Source organism: Taeniopygia guttata, chromosome 13 (genome assembly GCF_048771995.1).
Source record: "Taeniopygia guttata chromosome 13, bTaeGut7.mat, whole genome shotgun sequence".
Classification (NCBI taxonomy): Eukaryota; Metazoa; Chordata; class Aves; order Passeriformes; family Estrildidae; genus Taeniopygia; species Taeniopygia guttata.
The window spans coordinates 17,349,439-17,376,289 of NC_133038.1; the positions used below are offsets into that span (position 1 = coordinate 17,349,439).

Genomic DNA, 26,851 nt, shown 5'->3' on the forward strand with positions numbered 1-26,851 from the left:
CCTTTGGTCACTGCTCTGGGAACACACACAGCAGCACCTGAGAGAGGCAAAACCCACCAAGTTCGGGGCTCCTGAGCAGGCTCCGTTAGAGGGCTCTGCTAAGAAACTCTGCTGGAGGTGCAATCATCAAAATAAGGACACAAAGGCTGCTCTTCTTATCCCCAGGGGGTTAATCTGCTTCCCTACAAGACAGCCAGCTCCAAGGTAGGGAAAAGCCCTGTCTACCTCTGGAGTTCTTGGGTTCATCACCAGTTCCAGCTGAGAACAACAACCTGCTCCTGACCCTGGCACTCTTTGTAGGTGATTATGGGACACAAAAGGGACTAAATTCAAAGCACATTTTCAAGTGGGGAGGATCCAAAACTGCTGGGTGAGGAGAACAAAGCCAGATGGCATGTGCTGCTCTGGTTGGGGGTTCTGCAGTGCAAGGCAATAGGAAAGGAACAGAGGAAAGGCCTGGGTTGGTCCCATGGCTCCTCTCCGGCCAAACCAACATAGCAGGACAACCATGGAACAATCACTTTGTGGGCTTCATTCCCCTCCACCTCCACACTGAACTTAAATATTTGTATAAGCCCAGGCATAACTTTTATCTCATGTTTTCCTTGGGGTTTACTGGCTGTTTAGAGCATCCAGGCTAAACAGCATTCCCTCAAACTCTTGCCGCAAAGAGAGCTGAAACCATGACACTAATTAAAAACACATTCTTTGGTATCAAGAAGACATGCTATTGTTTTCTTTTGTTGCTCATGAGGAGCTGCTAATGGGGGCAACACATCTGGAACATTTTCCTACCCAGCACATTCCCAGCGGCCCAGGTTGGCTGCTTTGGGAACTTGTCACAGGCTGGGGTGGGAGGGCAGAAGTATTTACAGCAACAGACTTATTTATTCTTTGTAACAAAACATTTGCCAGTTTAACACCATAAAAAGCACATTGGGGAGAAAAAAAAAGATTCACACTGCCTGAAAGGTGACAAGCAAAACAACACTCCTGCCTCAGTGCCCAGTGGGCCAAATCAAGGGATAAGCCTTAAATACACACTCCATACAAGTATATGCTATGTTTGGAAAAACTGATGCTGACTTTGTCAGGATGCTCCTGGACACTCCATTCAGAACAGGAAAAGCTGCAGGCTGCTCTGTGCCACTGTTGACCCACTGGGGCAAGGTCTTGCTGAAGAAAAAGGATTTTTCTAAGATTTTGTGCTCAATTTACCCCACCTGAGTGCTTCTAAGGTCTCCATGACTGGTATCAGCACTTCATAAACCTTAACAACATTATCTTTGCAACATTTCTGGGGAAAATGCTATGATCACATTTGAAAGATGGAAAATTAAGGCACAGAAAAATCTAAGGTAGGTTTGTGTCCAATGCAACCTTCAAAAGCATCCAACATGGTTTAAAACCAGTTAAAATAATTTCCCTGTCCAACACCAAACAATGGAGTCCCATGCAGATTGATAATACAAGGGCAGGAAGCAGAGACAATTGGCTGCTTTTCCCCTGCCCTCCCAGAGTGCTGCTTTCCACTTCTCCCTGATTTTAGCAGTGCCCTGGATGCCTCCTGCCTCCACAGATAGCTCCAAAGCAGGTCAGGCACAGGGTCCTGGGCTTAGCCTCCACAGAGCATCAGCTCCCCAAGGCAGCACAAGTGGAAGAGGGAGGGATCCTCCGGGGAAGGCAGTGTCCCACAGATGTCACTCCTGGGACCACAACAGTAAATAAGTTTTCATCAGGGCCATTTGGTTTCTGGTTTCTGCTTGGAAGCATGGCATTCACTGTTTTGACTAAAACCAAAATGCTCCTTCCCTTTTTCAGGACCACAAAGATTCTAGATTTGAATTCCTGGTGGTGCAAAGTGAGCACAGCAGAGGTTTGAAGGCTGGAATATTCTATTTGACATTTATTTTTTGACAGTACTTTAGTTTTGCACAGGCCTCTGCCTGGTTACCAAGCTTCCAGCTTTTCCAACAATAAAAAAGGACCGTGTGAATTACAAAAATACTACTTCAGCACACAAGCTGGGCTGAAGGGGTGAACAGGCTGTAGTTTGTTACATACTTCCACTGGCGAGGCATCCCCGATGTCCCGATTCCAGCCCTGGCTGTGCTGTGCCAGTGCCTGGCTCCTGGCTGGCAGAAGGAGCTTTCTGCTGCCCAGCACGAACCACAGCACAGTGCTCTGCTTGCCAAAAGGAATTCTGGAGGAAATTCATATTTGCATGTCCCCCCAAAGAAATTCAGGTGAGGAAGGCGCTGTGGAGGTGGCCCTGGCACTGGGACGCTGAGGTGACTTCTCCCACGAGGGACGAGCCCGTGCACACCTGCAGCAGCACTGGGGAGCCCCGTGGGGCTGCAGGGCTCCCCTGACAGCCTGGGGGGTGACAGAGCCCCCGGGACAGCAGGAACTGCCCTGCAAACCCACATCCCCTGTCCTGCTTCTCGTTTGAGGCTGACACACGAGGCTCAAACACATCATTACAGCCTTGAGGAGGCTGCTCAAGGTAACACTCGGGTTACAGATGAATTAATAAGAAACACTTACCTTCCCCACTAGCTTGCCTTTCCTGTTCATGCAAAGGTAGAAATCTGTCTCCTTCCCTTTGATCCGGACTTGACTTCCAAAAGTGTCTGTTTCCACTAGAAGCTGGGCTTGGAAAGGAAGAAGAAAAGAAAGCATTTACCAGTGTGGTCCCATGAAGGCACAGGGTGCAGAGCTCCCCAGGGCACTCTCCCACTGCCCAGCTGAACCACGCCACCAGAGCCCGAGTGCTCTGCAGGGACAGCCCGGGGAGCACCCAGGGAGCGAGCTCATGGCTCGGTGCAGGACTGACACCTCTCCACTCCTTCCCACACAGATACCTCAGATTTAGAGCTGGTTTATCACAGAATAACCAACATACGTGTGGGCTCCATCTGTCACACCAACCCCACCACCACCAGCAACGTTAGCTCAGTGTTAATAGAACCAAAGAGGAACCTCTGAGATCATCAAGTCCAACTTGATGGCCTAGCACTGTTGTGGCCACCACGACACCCTGTCCCCAGGTGTCACATCTACATGGCTTTTAAACACCTCCAGGGATGGTGATGCCACCACTGCCCTGTTCCAATGACAACGTTCTCCTTCATGCTGCAGGAGGGCTCTTGGAGGGTAAGAACATGGATTTTATTCTCATGAAGATCAAAGATTAGCATGACAAGAAAGAAAATCCTTTTCCCACAGTCAGCATCCCTCAAACACCATACAGAAGTGGTTCAGCCACACACTCCAGCGTAGAACATCACAGTGACCTCCCAAAGGTAACCACAACAGCTAGCAGGGAGAAATTCGGCACTGCTTGTTCTGTCTGATGCACACCCACCCTGAACGTGTCCTCCATGCCTTGTTGTGCATCCAGGAGGCCACAAATTTCTTCCTGGCAGTCCAGGCCAAGGTCTCGGGCTCAAGCTGGGAGAAATGTGGCCAATCTCAGTGTCTTGCAGGGTATTGCTGCCAGAGCTGGCTTGCAGCAGGAGCCAGGGTAGAGGACAGATTTCTGCTGCATCTCCATAAACCCCCTGCTCAGCCACTGCTGGACCTGCAGAAGGGGCCAGGCTGACACCCAGACAAGCAGCATGCCATCATCATCATCTCAAAAACCCAGACAGGTCCTGCCTTTTATTCCATCTCTAATCTAAACACAAATTCCAGTCATACTCAAGACTCAGATTCCAGGAATTTCCCTGGAGAGGCAGGAACAGGCAGACTGGACATTTTGGTTCAGATCCATCTCTGACATGGAGGATGCGAGAGGAGACATGGTTGAAACACAATGCAAGAATGTGTGAATGTCAGCAAGTGCAGCTCCATGCTCCTGCTCTGGAAATACTCACGCCTGCGAGTGCTAAGCCCCACCGTAGAAATACAGCTTTTGCCAAACTCTGGAGAATGTTTGATCTGTGCTGCAGAAAGTCACATTCTTTTTGGCATTCATATTTCAAACTTTAAAGACCTCTAAGAGCAAATATGTTCATTGTAAGGATTTACCATGGGGATAGAAATAGGAGTTTGTTTCATTTAAACACATTCATATTTTTCCCACTTGTAAAGTCAGGTTTTGGCTTCTGCAGCAGTGCAAATATCACAAACCTTTAACTCACAAGGGCCCTAAACAATTTTCCCCTCACAGCTCAGTCACATCTGTAAGTTCAGGGGTTTCCAGTTACTAGCTGCTTACATTTATTTAGATCTGTTTGTTAAACCTATTATCATGGGGGATATTTAAATTATAACTTCTTTCTGACAGCAAGTGGGATAATGTCTATATTACAGCAGGATATTACTTGCAATCATGCACAGATATGGATATTTATGGACGTTTTTCAGAAACACCTCATGGGTTTAGGTACCTGTGATGGAGAGCAGCCTGAAGCAACACCTGAGTGCTGCCCACTTTGTCCCCTCACCTGCCAGGGCAGAATCCAACCTGTGACCGTTGTGTGAGGAAGGGCCCCGAGGCAGAAATAACCCTTCCATGTGAGGATCTCAGGCTGAGCCAGCCAGGAGGGGGTGATAGGGCCAAGGACAGCTCCCCCAGGGCAGCTGAGCAGCGTGGCTGGACACAGTGAGTGCCCACTGCTCCAGGAATTCAGGGAGGCTGCTCAGGTGCAATGCAGCATTAACAGCCAAGGGAACAGCAAAGGTGGCACTGTCTGCCTTTAAAGAGCGAGGTGACTCTGAAAGGGCTTCTCCTCACATGAGCAGACAATAAAGGTCAGCCTCAGAGCGGGAGACTGAAATATGGATGAAAAATTACATCTTTACAATTCTAATATAGATTTGTAGGGATTGTATATTTTTATTATAGTGCTGGGTGCACTCAGGGATTTCCCTTCAAAGGGTGTGCACGCCCCTAAGAACTCCTGATCTTTATTACTTTTAACTAATTTCTATATGCATAGAGTTTTACAATAGGTTCATGCAGATTTATTCTGCTGATTTTGCATTACACTTATAGCTAGTTACACTTGTACTTAGTTTTCGTCAGAAAGTACAGAAAAAACTCTTGGGTCACTCTGTGCTGTCTGTTTAAAGGTCTGAGGAGTCTTTCTTATCTCTTATCTTTTTAGTGTGGAAATTTGTATTCTTTTTCCTTAGCTGGGGCAACTTTGCTAGTGCTGCAATTACTAGACTAAGCAGCATATTTCACTTATGTTAGTAAGCTTAAAGTGGCACATTTTACCTAAATCTAAATGGATTTCCACCTTGTTAAATTTTCACTTTGTCTCAAGCCCAGCAGCTAACGTATGAGTGAAGGTTGTGGAGCCAGCAATGCCTGGTCCAGGAGCCATGGCCGACACCCAGGGCACCAAGGAGCTGCCCACAGATTTACAGAGGTCAAACCACCCAGGCACAAACTGGTGTGGGACCACCCAGCACAGGGGTCAGCCGAGGGCTCCACACAGGCCAGACCAGGACAGCACAGCTCCCTCTGAGCTGTGAGGCATTCCCTGCCCGCTCCAGCCTGAGAGTAAAAAGCTACTGAGAGTGACTCTGAACATCAGATACAGGCTCTGGCCAGCAAGAGGAGGAGCGAACACCAACAAAGCCCCAAAGCCCTCCAGCACGAGAGCTGTGAGCCTGGTCCCACGGGATAGCCAGCAGCTCCCACCCCTCTGACACAGGTTCTTGTGGCAGCTCGTGCTCAGATGGACAAACACGGGGCACACTGGCTCATGTTCCCCACCCCCTCGCTCTGCAGCCAGTATGACTAATATCCAAGCTGATTTTAATTTGAAAAATATCACCTTAAAAAGATGCCGGTTCCCTGCTGTGAAAATTATAACCATCTGGATGGAGTGATTTCAAATAATTAATCTAGGACTCCTTTGGCACTGCTACTAATTAAAATATGATACCTTCCTCCCCATTTTTAAATAAAAATTTTAACTAAAGTTTAAAGCTCTAATAAAATAATGTCATAATTTAGAACTAGATGGAAGTCACCTTTCCTGCAGGCTGCAGAGGTTACGGCAGCGCTGAGATCCCTCCCAGGCAAGTGCCACAGCACAGCCCAAGCAACAGAGTATAAGCAGGCATCCAGTGAGATATTTGTGCTGGCAAACACAGCAGCATCCATCCCAGGGCCCCGACAGACAGCCCAAACCCCCAGGGACCATCCTGCACCCCGTGCCGAGGAGTGGGAACAGAGGCCAGGAGGTGCAGCAGGGAATGTCTGTTCCCTGATGTGACCTGAGCTGCCCTCAGACAGGCCAAGGCCTCACAGAGGTTTCCCACTTCTGCAAAATCTGAGTCTTAAGATGTTGGAAACATCTTATTTCTAGGGATCCCTGACCCCCTTTTCTACAAGAGAGATCAGTGCAGCTTTAGGGTGGGTTATAACCCAGCTGGCCATAACCCAGGGGTGTGCAGCACCCTGACAGCTGATGCTTCTTTGTGCAACAGGCGTCTCCCTAAGTTCTCTCACAAGTGGGGACAGGTGCCTTAAACAGCACATCAACAGCACATCTGAAATCTTCTGGGATGAATCCCAGCCCTCAGGGATGCAACCAGAGCTCCTAGGGGGCTGGAGGCTGACCCAGCACAAGGGGCTGCTCATGTCTCTCCCTCTACTCACACATAGCAGGAGAAAAGCTCAGCCACCACCAACACATTTTACATTAATTCAAACTGGACTTGGAATGCTGTCCTGTCCTGTGATAAATATGCCATGGCATAATGGAAGTGCCAGGGAAAATCCAAGAGAATGTACAGGACAGTTCAGCTGAAATGAGTGCTGCCATGCCAGAGCAGCAGCCCCAAAGCACCCCTGACTTCCAGCCCCATCTGTCCCTGGACACACCCCACAGAGATTACAATCTTTATTTTCAAAGGCCCTGTGCTCCAGTCTTCAGATCAGGTGTTATTGTTTAAATTCTTTGACAGCTAGATATTCTGATATATTTTCCAGGGGAATAAAATAAAGAGCAAAAAATAAAAGATGTCTTTAGAGGGTAAGATCTCCTGCTACATGTTTTGCCTTATTGGCCCATTTAAACTAAACCTTCCTGAAAACTCCCACTGGAAGAGCCTGGAATTCCTCACAAGTCTAGGTGAAAAGAATTACATATATATATATATGTTGAAAAGCTATCTACCAGCTAACCAGCTAAGAAAACATGAAGTCAGGGAGATATGTGAAGGTGGCAGAAAATATGCCAAATTATCTTTCAGATATTTCCTGGGAGTGGGAGGACAGGAGCAGAAAAGCAGAGGGAAAGAGAGGAGAAAGAGAGCACCTGGGAAGTGTAAAGTTTACAAGTACCAATCACAAAATTCTCAGGTCCAGATAAAGAAAGAGATAAAGGGGAAAACACACAAAAGGTGCAGAAGGACTGGATACTTCGAGTCTATCCACTGGTTTGTGGTTTTTTGCAGGTAAAACCCCTGAAAAGGGAGCCACAAGGAGAAGGAACACAGCTGCTTACACTCTGCCCAGGCACCTTGCAGCTGGCCAGACACTGGGAAAAGGATCTCAGAGGGGACAAAGATTTTGTTGCTTTGGTTGCACTTCTTTTTCTGAAACAGTCAGGGGATCCATTCTCAGACTGAAACCATTTCCAGCGAATGAAGAGGGTGCACTGACACACCGAGGCTGGGAGCTCAGCACCTGGGATGGAGGGCAGCTTTGTTACCCTGGTGCTGTGAACCTGGACATTCCCACCCTTCACAGTGCATAGCTCACATCTGATGGGAGAGCAAAATCCACTCTCTGCTGAATCTCCTCCTGAGACCCCCAACATGGGCAACAGTGCCTAAAATAGATTAAATCTGTTCAAACACTGCCTACCCCTACCAAAACCACATGAATCCCTTCCACGACCACAACATAGGAGAGAATGACCTTGTCTCCACAGTCATGATGTAATGATGAGGGAATAACACCAAAATTAGGTAAAGTCTAGAGGATCTAATGAAGCCTGCTGGCTGTGGCCCAGTGAGAGAATCAAGGCTGCATCCCTAAGTTTTGTCTGCACACTTGCATAGTCCTGTAAACTGAATGGTATTTAATAGTTATAATCCCAGAACCCAGCTCCCTTCTCAAATATTCAGATGCAAATCAGGAGTAACAACCCCAATCAGTGAGGAGGGCAGAGCTCTGACCCACACACCACTGTCCTGAGCTCATCCTTTCTCTCCTGAGCACAGCATATGCACATCAAATTATTAAAAGGTATGTTCGTGGGGAGGAAGACTAAGAGCAGCTTCGAGGTCCAGGCTCCAGATATTGTCTGTTTTAAGCCACCGTGTTGCACGAGCCAGGAGGTGCTCGGTGTCAGCACAGAAGCTGCCCAGGGAGCAGCTCCCAGTCCTGACCCAAGGTTTGAAAGATGCTGTTACTCTAAATGAGAATTTTTTTAAAACGCTGTAACTTTCACTCGGTCAGCACCCTAACTGTGTCATACGGGGACAAAGACTTTTTGGGGTGTAAGGTCCTCAGGGCATCAAAATGTAAACTGAGTGCCAAGTCCCCAGCACGCTTTCCTGCCCCACCACGGGGTGGGAAGGGAAGCAGGAGCGAGGGCTCAGTGTGAACAAAGGACAGGCTGCAGACACAACCTGCCACCCGCACAACAGCCTCAGTAGCTCTCAGGAACCAGACAGGTTAAATATTTGCATGGGAGACATCTGAAGAAAATCTATAATGCAGCAAAGACCTCAAAGGCATTTCCACTACAGCAACCTGATCTTGTAAATACTTCCACACAAAGGACTCGGCACACATCGGAAGTCCCTGAGTGCTGATAAAGACCCCTACGAGGCTTCAGGGTCCCGCCTCTGGAGCACAGCCTGGGCCAGGCTTGGGGACAGCTTCTCCCGAAGGTGGGCAGCTGCTCAGCCCACCTGCACCGCCCGAGGGCAGCGGTACGGGGAGGTGCGGACCCGGCACAGAGCCTCTTCCCTTCCCTGCCGGGCACAGAGCCCCTTCCCTGCACTGCACAGAGCCCCTTCCCTTCCCTGCAGGGCACAGAGCCCCTTCCCTGCAGGGCACAGAGCCCCTTCCCTGAACTGCACAGAGCCCCTTCCCTTCCCTGCCGGGCACAGAGCCCATCCCTGCCGGGCACAGAGCCCCTTCCCTGCCGGGCACAGAGCCCCTTCCCTGCCGGGCACAGAGCCCCTTCCCTGCACTGCACAGAGCCCCTTCCCTGCCGGGCACAGAGCCCCTTCCCTGCACTGCACAGAGCCCCTTCCCTGCCGGGCACAGAGCCCTGTCCCTGCACTGCCCACAGGAGCTCCAGCCTCCGGGCGATGCTCTCGGCCGCTCTCACTCCCACAGCCCCGCCTCGCACCACGGAGCCTCCTGCCCCACATCAGCACTCTGAGCTGTCCCTTGGCGCTCCCCGGGCTCCTCTGCAGCGCACAGGGCCAAGACGTGCAGAAATCTCCGTGCTGGTGCCAGGCACACCAGCCCGAGTGCCCAGCCCGGCCAGCTGTGCGGGCAGGACACGCTGTGCTGCTGTCAGCCCCACAGGGTGCACAGCCTGGGACGGGCAGGACAGAAAGTATCACTCTTGGGCTCTTTGACAGCATTCTCCACTATTTAATATCACTCTCTACTTAAGCCTAACACACCATTCCTAGAAACGTGACTTCACATAATGGTTGGGTTGGAAGAGATTTTCAAGCTCAGCCAGTCCCAAGCCCCTGGGCAGGGGCACCTTCCACTGGACCAGGTTGCTCTAAGCCCTGTTCAACATGGCCTGGATCATTACAGGGCTCTTACATGTAGGGATGCCCACCGAAAAAATTTCCCTACCACTGCAGCAGTGGCTAACAAAACACACCCAGGGGACGATGCTGAACTGGTGTCCCCCAAGCATCTCAGGCAGATTCTCCCTCCCCACCCTGTAGAGATGTGTTGTTTATGCCAGAATGGCACTATCAAGGTAAAAAGTAGGTTCTAAAACATACAACTCCTCTTCCCCAGTCTGCCCAGGCTCCTATAGGATCACAATGCTTCCAAACATTGTCCCTACAAACTCACTCTAGTCACCACATCTTGGGAGAAGATGAAATGAAAATATGCTAATTTAAGGTCTTTTATTAGCCTACACATATGAAAACTGTTTGAGAGTTCAGCAGATATAAGACCAGAATCAGACAAGAATAAATACCAAGGTAGGTCTAAGAGATTTTTGTCCAACTTAAATAAAACTTTAGTAAATCCCTGAATCTGTAATTCTGTGAAAAACAAAACAAATAAACAAATACACACAGAAACACCCTCCCCACACACACCCTATTACTGGCACTACCCAGAGGCTGGTCATCCCTTAGCCATGCGAGAAATGAATGTAAAATATTGTCATTCTAACATGGAGCCATTTGCACCCTTTTGTACATCTAAGAAAACAGGATTGAGAAGTGGGAAGTCAGACTTGACCTCTTGCAGATGTTTTATACATAATTCACCATAAGAGACACTAAAAATATTTTGGCAGTTGCTTCAACGATGGTGAATAAGCTTATCTAGACAAGATTCAGTAAAAGCGGAGGCGGGTAAGTTGTGTGCTTTAAAAACGCCTGGGTGGGGACAGCTGTGAACAAATTCTGTCCTGAACTTTGCCACCTGCAAACTTGCCATGATTAAGAAATAAGCCTGGAAAGAGAAACGTTCAGAATGTTAGCACAGAAATTCCTCTATCTCACCAGGGTGTCCTGCTGCCTCCAAGCACAGCTCAAGTGGACAGTATTTATACAGAGGCAGGAAAACTGCTTGACAAGCTGCCAGGCTCTGAGTCTGGAATTACTGAAGGATGAGCCTCAAAAAAGTTCAGAAGATCTGTTATGCTTGAAAAAGCACCTAAAATGAAAAATAAAGGGCCAAACTCTGACGCCTTTGATCATTCTCATTTGAATAAACTCCTACTGACACAGTCAAGCCCAACAGACAACGACCTCAGAACCTGGCCCTGAGCTCCTCGCTGAAACACATCCAAAGTGCTGGAGTCTCTTGGGTCTGGAAAGAGTGTGAACCTTTCCTGTCCCTGCAGAGGCTTAGAATTACTGCAAGAACAAACCCTGACAAAGGTATTTTGACTCTCTTGTTCCCAGTCTCAGGTGGACCCAATAAAAACACTGATGTACACAAAAATAACAATAAGGCCAGAATGCCCAGCCCAGGAGCCCACGTGCTCTCGTGTCTCTGCAGAGCTGCTCCGTGTGTGCCCAGGAGCTCAGGGCAGAGCACAGGGACCCTGCAGCACTGCCCACCTCCCTCGAGCAGCTGCTGGCAGGCTGCTCATCCCCAGGGATGAAGTAGGAGTGATGGCATCACCACTCTTTCCAAGGAGTCCCAAACACATAAATCTCTCCCACATCCCAACAAGATGGTTTTGCACACTCAGCCTGTCCAGGTCCTGCTGTTGTGTTTATGAGTGCTCCAAAACGGGACTGATCAGGAGAAATGTGTAAAGCATCCGCAGTATAGGCTGAATTAAGATCATCAGACTTCAGACATGCCCAATACACAAAGATGTCAGGTTCTGCCAAGCAGGGTTCTTATTCTGCACCAATAAAAGCTGAAATCTTAGGATAATTAATTCTACAGATCAGAGTATAAGTGTGTCTATGCATTTTCTCAAAGGGACTCATTGTAACATTCACTTCTTTCAGCAAGTGAAAAATATGCTGAAAAAGCTGCAGGATGCTCTGGTGTTTTAAGTGGGATTCTTGTGGCTCTGAAACCCAAAGGAGAAAAAGCAGCAGCACAACCTACCAGAAGAAAATGTTCTGGCACATGTGGAAATTCCTTTCTGTTTTAAGATTTTAGGCAGAATTTGCTCTTAGACATGGTCACAAACATATTTTCAAAGATAACTGACCTCTTAATGTTTGTGCTGCTGAAGCTCCTTTTGCCAGATAAACGATAACTTATTATTAAATGAAGTACAGAAAGTCATTGCTCTTAGGTCAGAGGATATAAGAGTGTGACTATTTTGGAGTACGGGTTAAAAGATGTGGGCAAGAACTGATCTTCTACAGCACCTGGGGACACCTGGAACCAGCTGCACCCTGAAGAGTGCCTCGGGAAGGACTGTGGAGAAAAGTCCTCTAGACCAGCCCCTTTGGAGAAGTTTCTCCCCCCAGACACAGCACAATTCTTACAAACATTCTCAGGGCATGAGCAACAGAAATAATGCAACAACCACCAAAAATCAGGTATCACATTAACTCTCCCTTTAACACCTTTGGTTTCACATATTTATTTTTGGAAACATTTATCATGAGACTTCTCTTAAACTGTTACCCCTAGTCCTCAGCATATGTAAGATTATATACTTCCCTTTTACTGCATTTTAATTGCATGAGAAGTTTTAAAAGTCTTTTTTTTTTTTCTTTACTGAAGTCATTTGGGACAAAAGGCATCTGGCACTGGGTATTTAAATAAGACCTGTCAGAACTGTAAAATTAGTTTTACGTTTTAATAAAGGTACTTTAAAAATCTCAAATATAATTCTGCATTCAAACCATAAGTGTTTGGATTAAGAAAAGCAGATCCCATGTTAAATCTTAATATAAAAAATAAGTCAAGTACAGAACTAAGCCAGTCCTCATCTGTGGCATTATAAAGAGCAGCAAAGAAAAGAGGTAATATCTGCAATGGCATTTTTGGGGGGCATTGTAAGTTTAGAGAAGCAGCATTGACAGCAGAAAATCTGTATTGCATTATATAATATTATATTATTTGCTATTTCTCTAGAGACCCAGGCCAGCTTTAAAGCTCAGACTCAGCCCCATGTTTCCATCCAAAATTCTCTCCACGCTTTCTTGTCCTCACTGGGACAGACCATCCTGCCCTTCTCTCCCCACCCTGAAGGGGTGGCCCCGAGGACCTGCATGGCAAAAGGTCCCTGGAGCTGCTGGGTGCCACACTGGCAGGGAACACCTCTGCTGTAGGTGTGCAGCCCACACCCACACTGGGATTGACAGAGCTCACTTAGCTTGGAGGGCTCTGGGATCAGCTCTGCAACCAGCACAGAATTCACTCCAAGGACCTGCAGACATACAGGCAGAGGACAAACCCAAACCCTCCTTCCAACACTCGCTACCCACACCAGTGAGCACATCCCTCCTCACAACCAGGACACCTTCTGACTCCCTTTCTTTGATCTCCCGCCAACCTCTGGAGTGCACAGAGAATTGCCCACCCTACACCTATACAGACATGAATATTTGCAGGCAGCCCTGCTGGCCACACCTGTGTGCCAAGCCCAAGAACTGGGCTGCCCCCACCTTTGGCATGGGAGGACAAAGCCACCTTTGAACGCTGCCAAGGTGACAAGTCTCCCCATATTTGCTGCCACCACCTGAACTCAGCAGCTGCTGCTGGGACACTCATGGCCACCACCACCAGAACCCCAGGACACACCACAGTGGTGAGACAAGAGACAGCCCCTGGCCAACAACACCTTCTCCAAGGGCTTTATAGCCCAGGACATAGCTGCAGTCTGACCTGTGCCAGAAGGGAGCTACTTCTCCATGCAGGACCCCAAAGGAGCAAAGGAACCAGCTAACACGGACTAAGGAGCTTCAGTGCAAGCTCCTGGTGGGGAACTACCTGACATTTATGATCCCTTCCAAACCAAACAGTTCTGTGCCTCTGGCATGGCTTTCCAGGTGCTCAACAGGCCCGTCCCTCCTCCACGGCTCCAGTGTGGATGAGGGGAGTGGGCAGGGAAGTGCCACAGGTGCAGACAGGCTGGGGCAGCCCCATCCCCCAGCCACGCTGTCACCTCCCTGCCGCCAGCTGCCCAACCTGGCACTTCACCACAGGTCACCTCTGGTGTGAGGAGTTAACGCTCATCCCCCAGCAGGCGCGATGAAAAGCAGACAAAAAAGCAGGATGCTGGTGAATGACAGCAGTGGGTGGCCCAGCCCTGCACACAACAGGCACAGCCAAGTGTGTCTGGCACCAGACAATGGTGGGGCTGGAGGTGTGTGGGGCGGCAGCGCCAGCGCCATTCTCACGGCGGGGCACCCGGCCATGTCGCCTCACAAATCCACTCCTCTCCTCGCTCCCGGCTCTTCCCCGGGCTTGGGTTGGTTTTTTCTGTGTTGTCCTTCCTGTTGGGACATTTGCAGCTCTGAAAAGAAAGCAGGTCAAACCTCCTCAAAATGGTGTATTTAGAGCTTCCCCTTGGGTTCCTGTGGCTTCCTTGCCATTTCCCTGCTGCGCTGGGAAGTGCAGCTGGATTTTGGGGTAGCAGCCTGACCCCTGGCTGCTCGGGGCCTGATGTCAAGTGCTGCTAATGTGTTTTGCATTTGTGCTTGGGGGCAGGAAATCTCAACTTCCAGTGCCAAGGGGTTAATTATAATTTATATAGCAAGATCTCAGGCTGCGGGATTTTTTTTCTCCAGCTAATTAAGAGGTGCAATTACCTTTGAGAATCAAAGGGATATTCTGGTACCCAGCTCTGAGAAGCAGATTACAGGCACTTAAGACACAAGGACATCTTTGCTTTACTACATGTTCTTAGTTTTTGATGTTGATCATTAACAAGAATTTGTCATATTTCTGATCTGTCATCACAATGTCCTGCTGACCACCTGCTAGAAGCCACTGCAACAGGGCAACACAGAGCACTGCTGCTTTCCCTGTGATTACCTATCCTTCCAGCAACATGCTCAGCTGGCCTATCATCTGCTGCTCGGGGCTCTAAGTAAAACTTCCTGCTTATCAATTAACAAAGCTTCATGATGACCTTGAAGTGGGCAATACCTAACAGCCCAGGCTGTGCTCAGACCACAAGCTCAGGACTACTTACTCCCAAAGCAAGCAATGCATTGATGAATGCTGTATTATTTTAATAATAATGATTGTATTTATTTGTAAATATTATTATAAGTAATAATTATAAATTGATACAATAATTGTAATAAGTATAATATTAATTTAATAATAAATACTACTAAACTGTCCCATGGCAGCCACTCTGCATTGCCCTGTCCTTCCCAGTGGTCCAGTGCAAACAGGAGGATACCATTTGCAAATCCACCCCTCCCACAAGCTCTTCCCTTCAGTTCCTTGCCTTCGTGTTTGTGCAGAGGCTTAACACAGTTCCAGCTCTCTCTTCTCACCACTCCCGGAGGTGACTGCTGAGCCATTTGCAAGGGGTTGATGTAATTGAATATTCAGATGTGGGGAGTGGGGCATTTGGGCTGAAGACAGCAGTGAAAGGTTCTGGGGGGCTCTCAAAGTCCTGCTCTGGGGTATCAGCAGAGTTACACACGCAACACAGGCTGCAGCCTCAGCCTGGCCCAGAGTGCACAAATAAATCCTCAGCCATTCATTGTTTTTTAGGGATGTACTCGGCCACTGCTCCAGTGAAATGGAGTGCTTAAGTTAGAAACCGGTGCCATGCAGTTGTCAGCAGCCCACACACACTGCAGGGCTCACACACCCACAGCAGCAGCCTCCACCCTGACCCAGAGCACAGCCAGAAGCAGAGGTGAGGCTGGCAGTGGCAGGAAGACCAACCCTTCCTCTGAAGAGGGGATTCCAAGAAGAAGCTCTGTCTGTATGGGTTAGAAATGAAACTCATGCTGGCAAAGGCAACAGGGGAGCTCAGCAGCTGGTACCCAACAGCAGCAACTCTCTAGCATGACTTGATTAGGCTGTGGCAGCTTTATCAGGCTGCCCTTTGATGTGCTGACAGCAGCAAACCGGCTGTGTTGAACCTGTGGCCACGCACCCCAAAATCACAGCACGGGAGGCATTTTGTTAAATGAGGAGATAACACAGCTGATGCCTCAGCACGGAGAGATGCCTGCTGGCACTGCTCATCTCACAGGGAGCTCCAAGAAGCTCCTTTAGACCTGACAACCAACTTAACCCACAGGTATTGCCGTCCCTGGAAGACATCCTTTGGTAGGTGGCTGCCAGAGAAAGGGCACATCAGTTGTCATGAGCCATTTTACAAGAACATCTACAAAACTACACAGACCTTTACCAAGCAGAGCATTTCCAGTACAACCAAGTCCCCAGAGACTGTTTCTCTTCAGGAGATTAAGCAAAGTCAGGAAGGCTTTCTTCTGCAAAGGTTGAGAATAATCAGGGTAGAAGAGAGGATTGCAGTTTTTAGAACATTTATTACTCTACACAGGAAGGTATCTTGCTCCTTGTTGGTGCAAGCAAGATATTGGGAAAGGACCTGGCTCAGCCCTAGAAAAACCAAGAGAGGGATTACAAAACCATGCTTGTAGTCTCAGCTTAACCCACAAATCTGCACAGCATTCAATGAAAAAGGTTATAAATGCTTCATCAGCAACATGACCAAGCTACATAGGAAAGAAAAAGAATGGAAGGGCAAATCTAGAGGGAAATAAATTTACTCCATCATTACCTTTCCCTACAGTTTGTTATTTATTGAAGAAGCAGCAAAAGCTTCAGTGTGCTTCAGGATACAAACGCTGACACGGAAATTCAGAGCCCTGAACCACTTCCAACAGGGAAAATATACTGACCGCAGTCTCTTTGGAGGTCAAACAAAATCAATAGCCTTTCTCTCCAGCCTGTCTCTAAACTAAGCTTCTTTCAAAGACATCCAGAGAAAATGGATCATCTTTTGTTGTTGTGTGTGGTTTTGGGTTGGGCTTTTTTTGTTTTGCTTTTTTTTAAGTGGTCAAACATTCATAGAAGCATAAGGACTCCTTCCTCCCTCAGCATACTGAAAGGATTGTATAGAAGTCAACACTGCCCATCAGTTTTACTACACAATAGATGAGTTATCCACTTCTTGGGGAGGAAACCAAGCTGGAAGCTGCTTAGTGCTCGGCAAGAGAGGAAAAAATAAATCAATGTGTTTGTTTGATTGGGGTACGTTTAAAGCTGGTTGTCAATTAGTTCAACACAGTTTGCTGTTAGAGAGCACAACAATTTAGCCCCAGGAGCCGAAGTTTGCTGCATTTCCTCAGATTCCTCCTGCTGAGAGACAGATATTGGATGCAGCCAGGTCAGGCACAGAGGAGGAGGAGAATGGGTGAGGCTGAAGTCACAGCTACAGAGTGGGAGCCTGACATCAGATACAGCCAGTGGTGATGGCTTCCTTCTGTTCTGAGCACACAGCACACCAGACTCGTGTCCAGAGAGGAGCAGAGATGAGAGCTGGTTCTCACCCTGGTACACAGCATGCCTCTCCCCTCCCCAGCACACATCTTCTGAGATAAACTACAGCTTCAACACCCTTGTGCAGATGGTATCATCCGTTCCACACAGGGGGGTCACCCCAACTGAGCAACAGGGCAGAAGGACCAAAGCAGAAGAATGAAAAACTTTGCTTATCTCCAATTTTTAAAGTAATACAAATTCTTAAAAATCTCAATCCAAAAATCACAAATGGGGACAAACCACAGAAGTCACTTCCCAAGGGTCCCACTGAATGCATCCAAAGGAAAATCACTGCCTTCAGAGCAAAGGGCTCACCAGTGGCATTACCTGCTAGTTCTTTTCTGGCAAACAGTGTTGAAAGACACTCATCAAAGCAGTAACTCAGGCTGAGAGGCTCTCGAGAGGTGACCCAGCTCAACCCTCTTCTTCAAGCAGGACCACCAGGGCTGGGGACCGTCACTTCTCAGCTGTGCTCCAGCTGCCCTGCAGCAGGTCACTGTGTGAGCCGGCGCATCCTGATCGGAGCACACCCAAGGGTGGCACCACGGTGTCACAGGCTGGACAGGGACAGAGCTCACAGCACAGGAGGGAGGGTCGGCTCCCTCAGCCGAGCTAGGGGACACCTAATTTCTGAGTGAACACATTTAGCACCCTGCCATCAGGATCTTATCCCGTGCCCACGCGGGTCTAACGGCGCTGGGAAATCCCGAGGAAGCTCAGAACAGGCTCCAGCTATGGTGACCATCGAACATCCACCCAGCTCCGGTAGCAGCAGGAACAGCCAAGGCTACGAGCTGGAAACAAAAGTGCTGCTGCTTTGTAATGCTTTTCATCTCCCCTCCTCCAGCCCCCCCAGGTGGGACAATTTACCCGGTGACTATAAAGCTCTTACATGTGCTTGTTAGCACCCCCAAATTAGTAGGTGTAAAGTCAATATCCTTTTGCCTATTTACTGCTAATGAATCACCAGTCAGAAACTTCACTTGGAAAAAAACGGTTACAAATGCAGATGCCGAGGCAAATGAAATAAAGGCAAGAATCACAAACGTTGCACAAAGGCAAGGGGCTGGGCACACCACACAGCACCAGGCCATTGTCACCGGCTCAAACCTAACAGCTTTGATTTGCCTCCCACCGGCTAAAATGGTTTGAAATGCAAGGTCTGAACAAAGGTGCAAGACACAGGAGGAATGGGAGGCACTGTTGGGCACTTAATCTCCTTTCAGTCTCACACAGGAGCTCCAGGAATGGCTCTGTTGAAGTCGGTGGAGTTTCAGGAGTGTAGGAAAAAGGATAATCAAGCCTTGGCTGTAACAGAGCCAGCCCTGTGATCCCTCCATGCAACCAGCAGAAACCTTACTGGGGATTTATGCTGAAGTTACCTTTAGGCAAGTTCCTTCGGCGCTGGATCCTGGTCCTACGTCACTGATCCGAACAGGACAAGACCAGCTTTTGGGAGCTGCAGTGTTCCCCCTCTAACTAACCAAGTATGTGATTTGAAACCAGGAGCCTGAAGCATCCCACAGTCTGCTTCAGCACTCACCCCTGCAAACTGTGAGCCTTGCAGCTGTCCCTGGCCAAGCACTGGGGACACCTGGACAATATGTTTTATATTTGTCTGGTACTTACGTGCCATCCTATTCCTAGCCCTTCCCTGCTGCTTCTACTCTAAGGTCCTCACAGCCTCCAGAGGCTGTGGGTGACATCCCATGACGCTACAGCTCCCCTCTCACGTTCCAACAGCCATTTCCTCTCCTGCTTGTCCTTCCAAAAGCACTTGAGAACATCAGATGTAAACCAAAGCACACCAGCTCGAAGCCAGGATCCCAAGCATGTCACCCACCATGTGGTCAAACACCAAAGGCTCACATCACCATCGAGCAGCTCAGGAGACACATCCGCTCCTTCTCTGCCCCACCAGCCCTGCCTTGGGATGAGCCAGAGCAGCTGAGCAGCGGAGGAGAACAAGGACTCCTCTCCACAGTGCTACCTGGGGCCAGAGCCCTCCAGCCAGCACAGCTGCTGTCACTGCTGGAGAACACCCAAAACTGAAAGAGGCAGGGTCACAGTGGATGGTGAGGTTTTGTTCGTATTGCTCTGGGAAGAAAGGCACTTTTCTTGGCAGCTGCAAGTGCAGAGAGGAGAAGGCCTCTGGGCATACAGTTCAGCTCACAGAGACAAGGGCAAAAATATCTGAGCACTACCCTGTTATGGTCCAAGCCCCACCACGCCAGGCAGCAACAACAAAGGACAGACACATCCCCAAGGCAGCTACAGCACAATTCAGGGACTCCAAGCTCAGGATATATTGAGAAGGTCTCAGCTCCTATGTTCACCATAAAAGCATGAACTGTCTATTCTAGGCATTCAGAAAATACTGAAAGCTCTTCAAGGACCAAAGTGAGCACTATTTATTGCTGGCACAGCTCATTAAAAGGGATGCTCGCAGAGTGCAGCTACCTTCCCATCTCCCTTGAACCCCAATACCCCCACTCTTCCTCACTGGAAGAAAAAGTAGGTGTTTCTTCTTTTTTACTGGGACTTCTCACTGCCTTTACATCCAGCTCACCTTCCACTTCTTGTGAGCACTGCGACCGCAGACGCTCCACACGTGTTCTCCTCTGCATCCGACTGGCAAGCAGTCTGGAAAATGCCAGTATTGGAACGGCCTGGATTCAGCGGTTTCTGAATGCTGATCGGACACTATTTCATTCAAGCCACAGATAGTCATTTTTGGGGGGTATTTTCAGCTCCCTTTTTGGACTCTTCCAGCTTTCCAAGCTTCATGCATCAGCAGTTTCTCCTCTTCACAGCTTCGTTATTTTTCACCTTTGTGCCGAGCCCCGGTGCAGTTCTGCAGGGCCTGGGCGCTCCCCTGTTCTTGCAGACGGCCACGCAATGCTCCTGGCCTTGTTAATGTTTGCTGTGCTCCACCTTGCAGCTGCGGAAATTCCTGACTATCTATTTTTTCAAAGAGCTGAGATGAAATCCGAGTGACTGAAGTGCCTTACTTTTTATAAATGTAACAACTTTCTTGAGGAAACCCCAACCTGAAAACAGGAATAGTCTCACAGCATCTCAAAGCACCAAATAATTACTTCTAACCAGGCTACCAGTGTGGTCTCCATTAGCACTTCTCCTTAGCATCTTTCCATCTGCAAAGCTTTCATCCTGCTGGCACACCAGGGGGTGAGGCGGTTCTGGGCTGAGGAGGCACATATGAGGACACTGAGACGAGGAAATTCATGCCACTTCATTATACGTGAGGAACAAAATTCCTTCTGTGTCCAGTGTCTGGGGGTCCAGCCCCAGCGTCCCACCACCCCAGATCAGCCAAGGGGAGCAGGAGATGCTCCAGGTGAGTGATGTGGCTGATGTCAACACCACTAAGAGTCTCCAGGAATCTGACTTCAGGAATCTCGAACAATAACCAGGTGTGGTTCCATGGTACCTTCAAGGAGAAGTGCAATCTTCACATCAAGTTTTGTATTCCCCATCCTGTCTTTAGTTAGGCAGTTCTTAACGGGGTTATTGACATTTCTCATTTCTTCCAAATGTTTCTTGTGAAGGAAAAAATTTGGCCACTTGACATCATGTATGGGAATGTTCACCCAAAGCAAAATGTACAAGACCATTTGTTGACAATGTTTTCCTTCCTTCTTGTCTAAAGCAAAAGCAATTAAAAACCCTTTTGGAAATGCAGACTAGCCTATTTGTAAGGTACTTTTAATTGCACCCCAAAAACCAACTTGAATTAATCAATGACTAGCCAAATGCTTAGACATAGGAAAACCTCAGAGAGCACAAAACGAGGTTTGGTAACAGACACCGACACAGAACAACTGCAGTAAACCCAAAGGAGCTCTCAGCATTTTTTTTGCACAGAATTACTCCTGATCTAGAAAAATATTTAAAATAATGCAAACGTCTTCCAGAGCTCCATCACAGAATGGTTTGGGTTGGAAGGGACCCTAAAGATCAGCTCCCAGTGTCCCCCTAGCAGTCCCCAGTACAGATTTCAGACAAAAGTAATCACTATACTGACAAGCACAGCGCACTTCTGGAGCCATCGAGGAGAAAGGAAAGCCCTAAGTTTGTTTCTGTGTTATTTCATCAGATCCAGGGAAGAACATTTAACAAAGCAGCAGATTGACCTTCATGGGAAAGCACCATAAACACAGCAAGGCAGGAACAGATAACATCATATTGACCTGTCTTCAGGGGCTGGCATTCCCATTTTCATAAAGTGTCTAAGAAGATAAATCACTATACTAATAATATTTGTATTGATTATCTAAACTGAAGCAGCGATCGACTCCATTGTCTCACTTCCTCTTAAATTGCTCACAGATGGGATCCTATTTCCTATTCTGCATTTCTAATGGGAACACTTAAATCACAGTGCAGAATTATACACACACACAAACTGTTAACAAAAACCCTTTTATGACTTGCATAAAAATAAAGATTTTTCACTTTGTAGCTCACTTTCCACTCCACACAGGAATTAAAAATGACAAATGATCAGCAGATCTCTAAATTACCTCTCCTCATTATTTCTGAGTCTCTAATATTTGCTGACAGACAGGCCTGTGTTTTCCAAACCCTGACCAGTGCTTGTGGAGACTTGTGAAGTTTAGACACAGAGTTAAGAGGAGATTCTTTTTTTCCCCATGAAAGTCAAGGTTCTTTAAACTATCTCAAGATCCAGGAGCAGGAACAAGGAAATCCAAAATCAGTGTGATGTCAGAGGCAAAGTAAGTGTAAGGTTTTGCTGTCAGTGCGGGTACAAAACAAGGACTATTGCAGAGAGACTGGACTTCAGGTGTGATGCTGGTTGCAGCAGAGCTTAGGGGAGCAGCTATCAAAGTCAAAGTAAAGGAAATTGGCAACAAAGTAATTGTTCAAAATAGGTTTGTCACGAATCAAAAAGGCTGGGATTTTTCTCAAACTTCTTATCCTGCCTAAGCAAGGCATTTCCCCACCTGGCATGGGCACCAAATAGGGCAGAATAAAAACTGAAAATGTCTTCAGTGTACAGATGGTTTGTGTCAGATGCTAACAGTGTGTTTCAAATTGAACCTTTCAGAGCCACCAGGAAGGTGAGGACAGCCAAGAGCCCTCGCTGCCCAGAGCAGGCTGGGAGCCCCAGCTCCATCCCCAGCTCCATCCCCAGCCCCAGCCCCAGCCCCAGCCCCAGCCCCAGCTCCAGCCCCAGCTCCATCCCCAGCCCCAGCTCCATCCCCAGCTCCATCCCCAGCCCCAGCTCCAGCCCCAGCTCCATCCCCAGCTCCATCCCCAGCTCAGGCTCCTCCTGGCTCAGCAGAACCCTGAGCTGCCTGAAGCTTCAGCTCATCCCCTCATCTGCTTTCAAGGAACAGCTTCACCACTGCCCCACTGCAAGTGAAAAGGGGAGACGTTTTAAGGAACAAAAACTAATACAGCTCTCAGGGATTGCCAGGCAAGCAGGAAAAGGCCAGAGCCGCAGCACAGCAGCTGGAGCGCTCAGGTCTGTCCTCAGGACCCATATGACTGTACAGCTGCCACGGTGAATGATCATCCCCTACGCTGAGGTCAGCTCTGCCCCCGGGCTAAGTAAGTGAAAATAAATGGTTTAGAAGATAAAAGGTCTTTTAAAAAATTTATTTGTCTTGCCGTGATGTCAAAACTGTAATGGGAAGAGACTGGCGGCAGCGCTACTTCAGTTAAATGTGAAACAGCCATCCTGATGGGTCAGCACAATAAATTACAGAGCAGATCCCAGCTCATTCGGGATTTGGGGCTGAGCTGCGCTGACAGACAAACCCTTGCACGCACCTGTTCCTGGCAAGAAAAGCAGCTTGGAAATACACGTGGACAAAGTGTGGAAATACAGCGATGTCTCACAAATCCAAATTGATCTTTGGACTGTATCTCTTATCTTTCTTGCACAGAAATTCTGAGCCTTCCAGCCACAATAAGTTTAGTTTTTTACTCCTGCTCTTTCCAGGAGAGGGATCAAAATCGAATTAAACTATTCCAGGAAGGGAAAGGGTTAATCAGATTTCCCAAGGCAGCTTGCTGTTAAGGTGCCAGAAATGCTGAGGGAAAGAATGACTTGCTAAATATGGGACAATGGCACTGGTATTTTGCATTTGTTTCCAGGCTTTCAGATAGAACAAATGGGAGTCATTAGTGAAATGAGTTTAGGGAGTTCTAAATTAGCTGTCAGGCTGCCAAGCCCGAAGAAGTGCTATGTCAGCCATTAATTCTGGAGAGCACCGGATTACCCAAACCTAGGAAGGAATCCTGCAAAATTTAGAGTTAATTAAAGGAGGCTATTTTGCTATAATATTTTCCACACATATTACACCTCCTTATGGAACAGAGCCCACTTCTACCACAAATGAAATCTCTGGCAGGATGGAGTGTGGCTGATGTCTAGACAGCTGTAATGTGCTCTCCGTGGGCAGGTCCGCTGGCATCCCAGGGCAGCTCCAGCTCGAACGGGAGGTGGGGGCTGCAGGGCTCACCCCCCGCCTGCAGCGGCCCCAGGAAGTGACACCCGTTTGCCTCAGCGCCTTGCTGGCTCTGTACCACCCAAAGAAGCACATCTGTCTGTGCCCAGAACGACCGTGGCATGTGGAGGTCACACCCGGCATCGTGTGCACACTCCCTTCCCTTCCCTTCCCTTCCCTTCCCTTCCCTTCCCTTCCCTTCCCTTCCCTTCCCTTCCCTTCCCTTCCCTTCCCTTCCCTTCCCTTCCCTTCCCTTCCCTTCCCTTCCCTTCCCTTCCCTTCCCTTCCCTTCCCTTCCCTTCCCTTCCCTTCCCTTCCCTTCCCTTCCCTTCCCTTCCCTTCCCTTCCCTTCCCTTCCCTTCCCTTCCCGTCCCACGGGAGTTCCGAGCTAAGCCCCCCGGAGCCGGGGGAGCCTCTCAGGGGGTGGCACTGCCTCAGTGCCCTGCGCTGATGTCCCACCTCTGCCCTGCCCCTTGCACAGGGTGTCCCCAGATAAAGCCCCCACTGTAGACTAGAGATCTTATCAATAGGAAGGTTTATAAACCACAGGGTTTATAACCTCCCGAGGGACCTGAGAGTATTTTCGGAACTGATGGAATGGCTCCACGGGCAAACACCACCTGAACGTGCCGATTAGTGCTGTACCCCACCCCAGAGCCCAGCTCGGTACCCCCACACGCTCTGTGAATTAAAGCTCCCCCCAGAGAGGAGCCCAGGGCTCGCACACCTCTGCACCGGCGGCTGTCGCTGCTCAGCGCCCCGCAGGACAGCAGGAGCGTGGGAGAAATTAAACCAAAAACCCAGCGGCTGTGAAATACAAATGAGGCAAAAAATGCCTTCACCCAACCAAGAGAGCTCTGCCTGCCCAACTGCGCCGGATACATAGATGGTGAGCAAACAGGATAGGATGTCTTCTGCCTTTTGTGAAATGAAAATAAATGAAAGGATCTAAGGTTTCAGGTCACTGATCCCTCTCTTCCCTATCTGTACCATTTATCGGAGGTAGAATATAAAGGTTCCAGGTCCTTTTTTTTTTTTGTCAGCACTTTAATGGTTGTTTTTTCTCCTTCACCCTTTCATTTTCTGAATGAAAGGACCACTTAAGAACCTGTAAAGTAATAATAAGCTTATAATAGGAATATTGTTTTTCTGGGCCAGTGCAAATTCTTTCTGAATAGGTTGAAAGGATTAAAGTAAAAATGCAATTTGTAAATAGATCAGTCCTTTAATTAGTTTATAGTCTGATAAGAGATAATATTTTGCTCACACAGATAATCTATTATCTAAAGACCTCAGAGCACTTTAGGAACATCAATTAAGCCTTTAAAAAAAACAACCTTGGGAGATAGGTAAGTGTATTTAGATTAATTAGTGCTGCTGTGAGCAGCAGGCATTATTATTAGATTTAATTTAGTCCAATAATTGACTTATCTGTTAATGGACTGTAATTCATCTGAGAAGGGATCAAATCCATCTGATTAAATGGATTACATCGACTCAATTAATTCTATTAACTGACTTAATTTGCCATTTAATAATCCAATACACGGGGCCAGATCTTGGCCCAAAGAATGTATAAACCAAAAATTACACACCGGAATTATTATGACAGCAGAATTATGCATAGCAGAGCATGCATTTTGGCCTCGCGCAGGGCATTTGCACACCTGGATAAAGCAGTCAGCGGGGATTCCTCTGGCTGGATGCCCCAGCCGTGCAGCATCATTCCTCCCTGAATCAGGGCTGGCTGCTCATTTTGCTGTACTTGGGGTGGCTGCTTGGAAAGCAGAAGTTCCCTGCCTGAGATCTGGCACTTCCCCTCTATTCTGGGCATTCTCTGCAACCAAGAGGTGAGAAGTTTTACAGAAGTCAATAAACCTTGCAATAAAAGTAACGTCCCTTCAAAGGCAGGACAGCCCTCCCATTTGGAAGCTGGATATTTGGGAAAAAAAAAAAAAAAAGAAAAAATAAAAGGAAAAAAGAAACATTTGGACACTGTTGTGAATGTAAGGGAAGGAGGGAAAGAGGTGCTAAAACATTATTTATTCTGCTGTCCTTAAAACGGGCTGGTGCTAATGGGCTGGTGATGAGCCCCGGGGACCTTCTCCCTGACAGAGCTTCCTACGTGAACCTGAACCCTTGCGGGATGTCACCTTCTCCCAGGTGGACCGGGCTGTTAGAGGGAATTCACGGCTGGAGCCAGCTCACGGCACCTTTTCCCACATCTCTTGCCTTTTCTCAGACATTTCTTAGACATGTTTCTCCTCCTAAAGCCTTCCCCGAGCTGCAATCCTTAGGCCAAGCCACATCGCCCTCGCCGTGCCTCCCTCGGCAGGAGCCGGTGCCATCTGCGAGGGTGGCACAGCCCGGCCGGGAGGGAAAGGGCAGGGGACACTCGGCCATCTGCTGCGTGGGAGGTGTCCTCCTCCAAATGCAGACCTGACCGGCAAGAGGAGACGTGGATCAAAAGTTTGCAACTGCTGAGATCCCCAGACCCGGTTTAAGCCTCTCTCTGGTCTTGATCAAAGGTTACTCCATAATAATGCCTCCGGGGGAGGGGTTCCTGGCACATAATGAACCCTGTGTCATTGCCTTTGTGTCCAGGTTGGGCTGTAACACAGATGGTTCTCACTTCAGTAACTCCGCCATCTCTCCCCCCTCCATTATCCCAGACAGGAGCTTTGCGTGGTTCCATCCCGGCCGTGTCCCACCTCACTGTCTCCCCGATTATCATGCTCCGAGTGTTCCGTGCCAAGCAGGACCAAGAGCGGATTTCCATAACCTTTCACAGCGCTGGGGGCGAGAAGGCTCCGCAGCCTGAGGCGCGTTTGCTGAGGAGGCTCTGGGGACGGACAGGCAGGGATGGGCAGCGGGGTTTGGATGGGCAGGGATGGGCAGCGGGGTTTGGGCAGGCAGGGACGGGCAGCGGGGTTTGGGCAGGCAGGGATGGGCAGCGGGGTTTGGGCAGGCAGGGATGGGCAGCGGGGTTTGGATGGGCAGCGGGGTTTGGGCAGGCAGGGATGGGCAGAGGGGTTTGCAGGGATGGGCAGCGGGGTTTGGGCAGGCAGGGATGGGCAGCGGGGTTTGGATGGGCAGCGGGGTTTGGATGGGCAGGGATGGGCAGCGGGGTTTGGGCAGGCAGGGATGGGCAGCGGGGTTTGGATGGGCAGGGATGGGCAGCGGGGTTTGGATGGGCAGC

The 26,851-nt window shown here is 48.7% G+C and overlaps 1 protein-coding gene across 2 annotated transcripts in view; it reads right to left on the reverse strand.

Annotated features, from left to right (window-relative positions):
- The window catches only part of FGF18 (fibroblast growth factor 18), a 64,225-nt gene that overhangs the window by 13,509 nt on the left and 23,865 nt on the right, over positions 1-26,851 (reverse strand). For both annotated transcript variants that reach the window (XM_072935315.1, XM_030284049.4), the window contains one exon: positions 2,548-2,654. In XM_072935315.1, the coding sequence (XP_072791416.1) occupies positions 2,548-2,654 (107 nt within the window). The remainder of the gene's footprint in view (positions 1-2,547; positions 2,655-26,851) is intronic.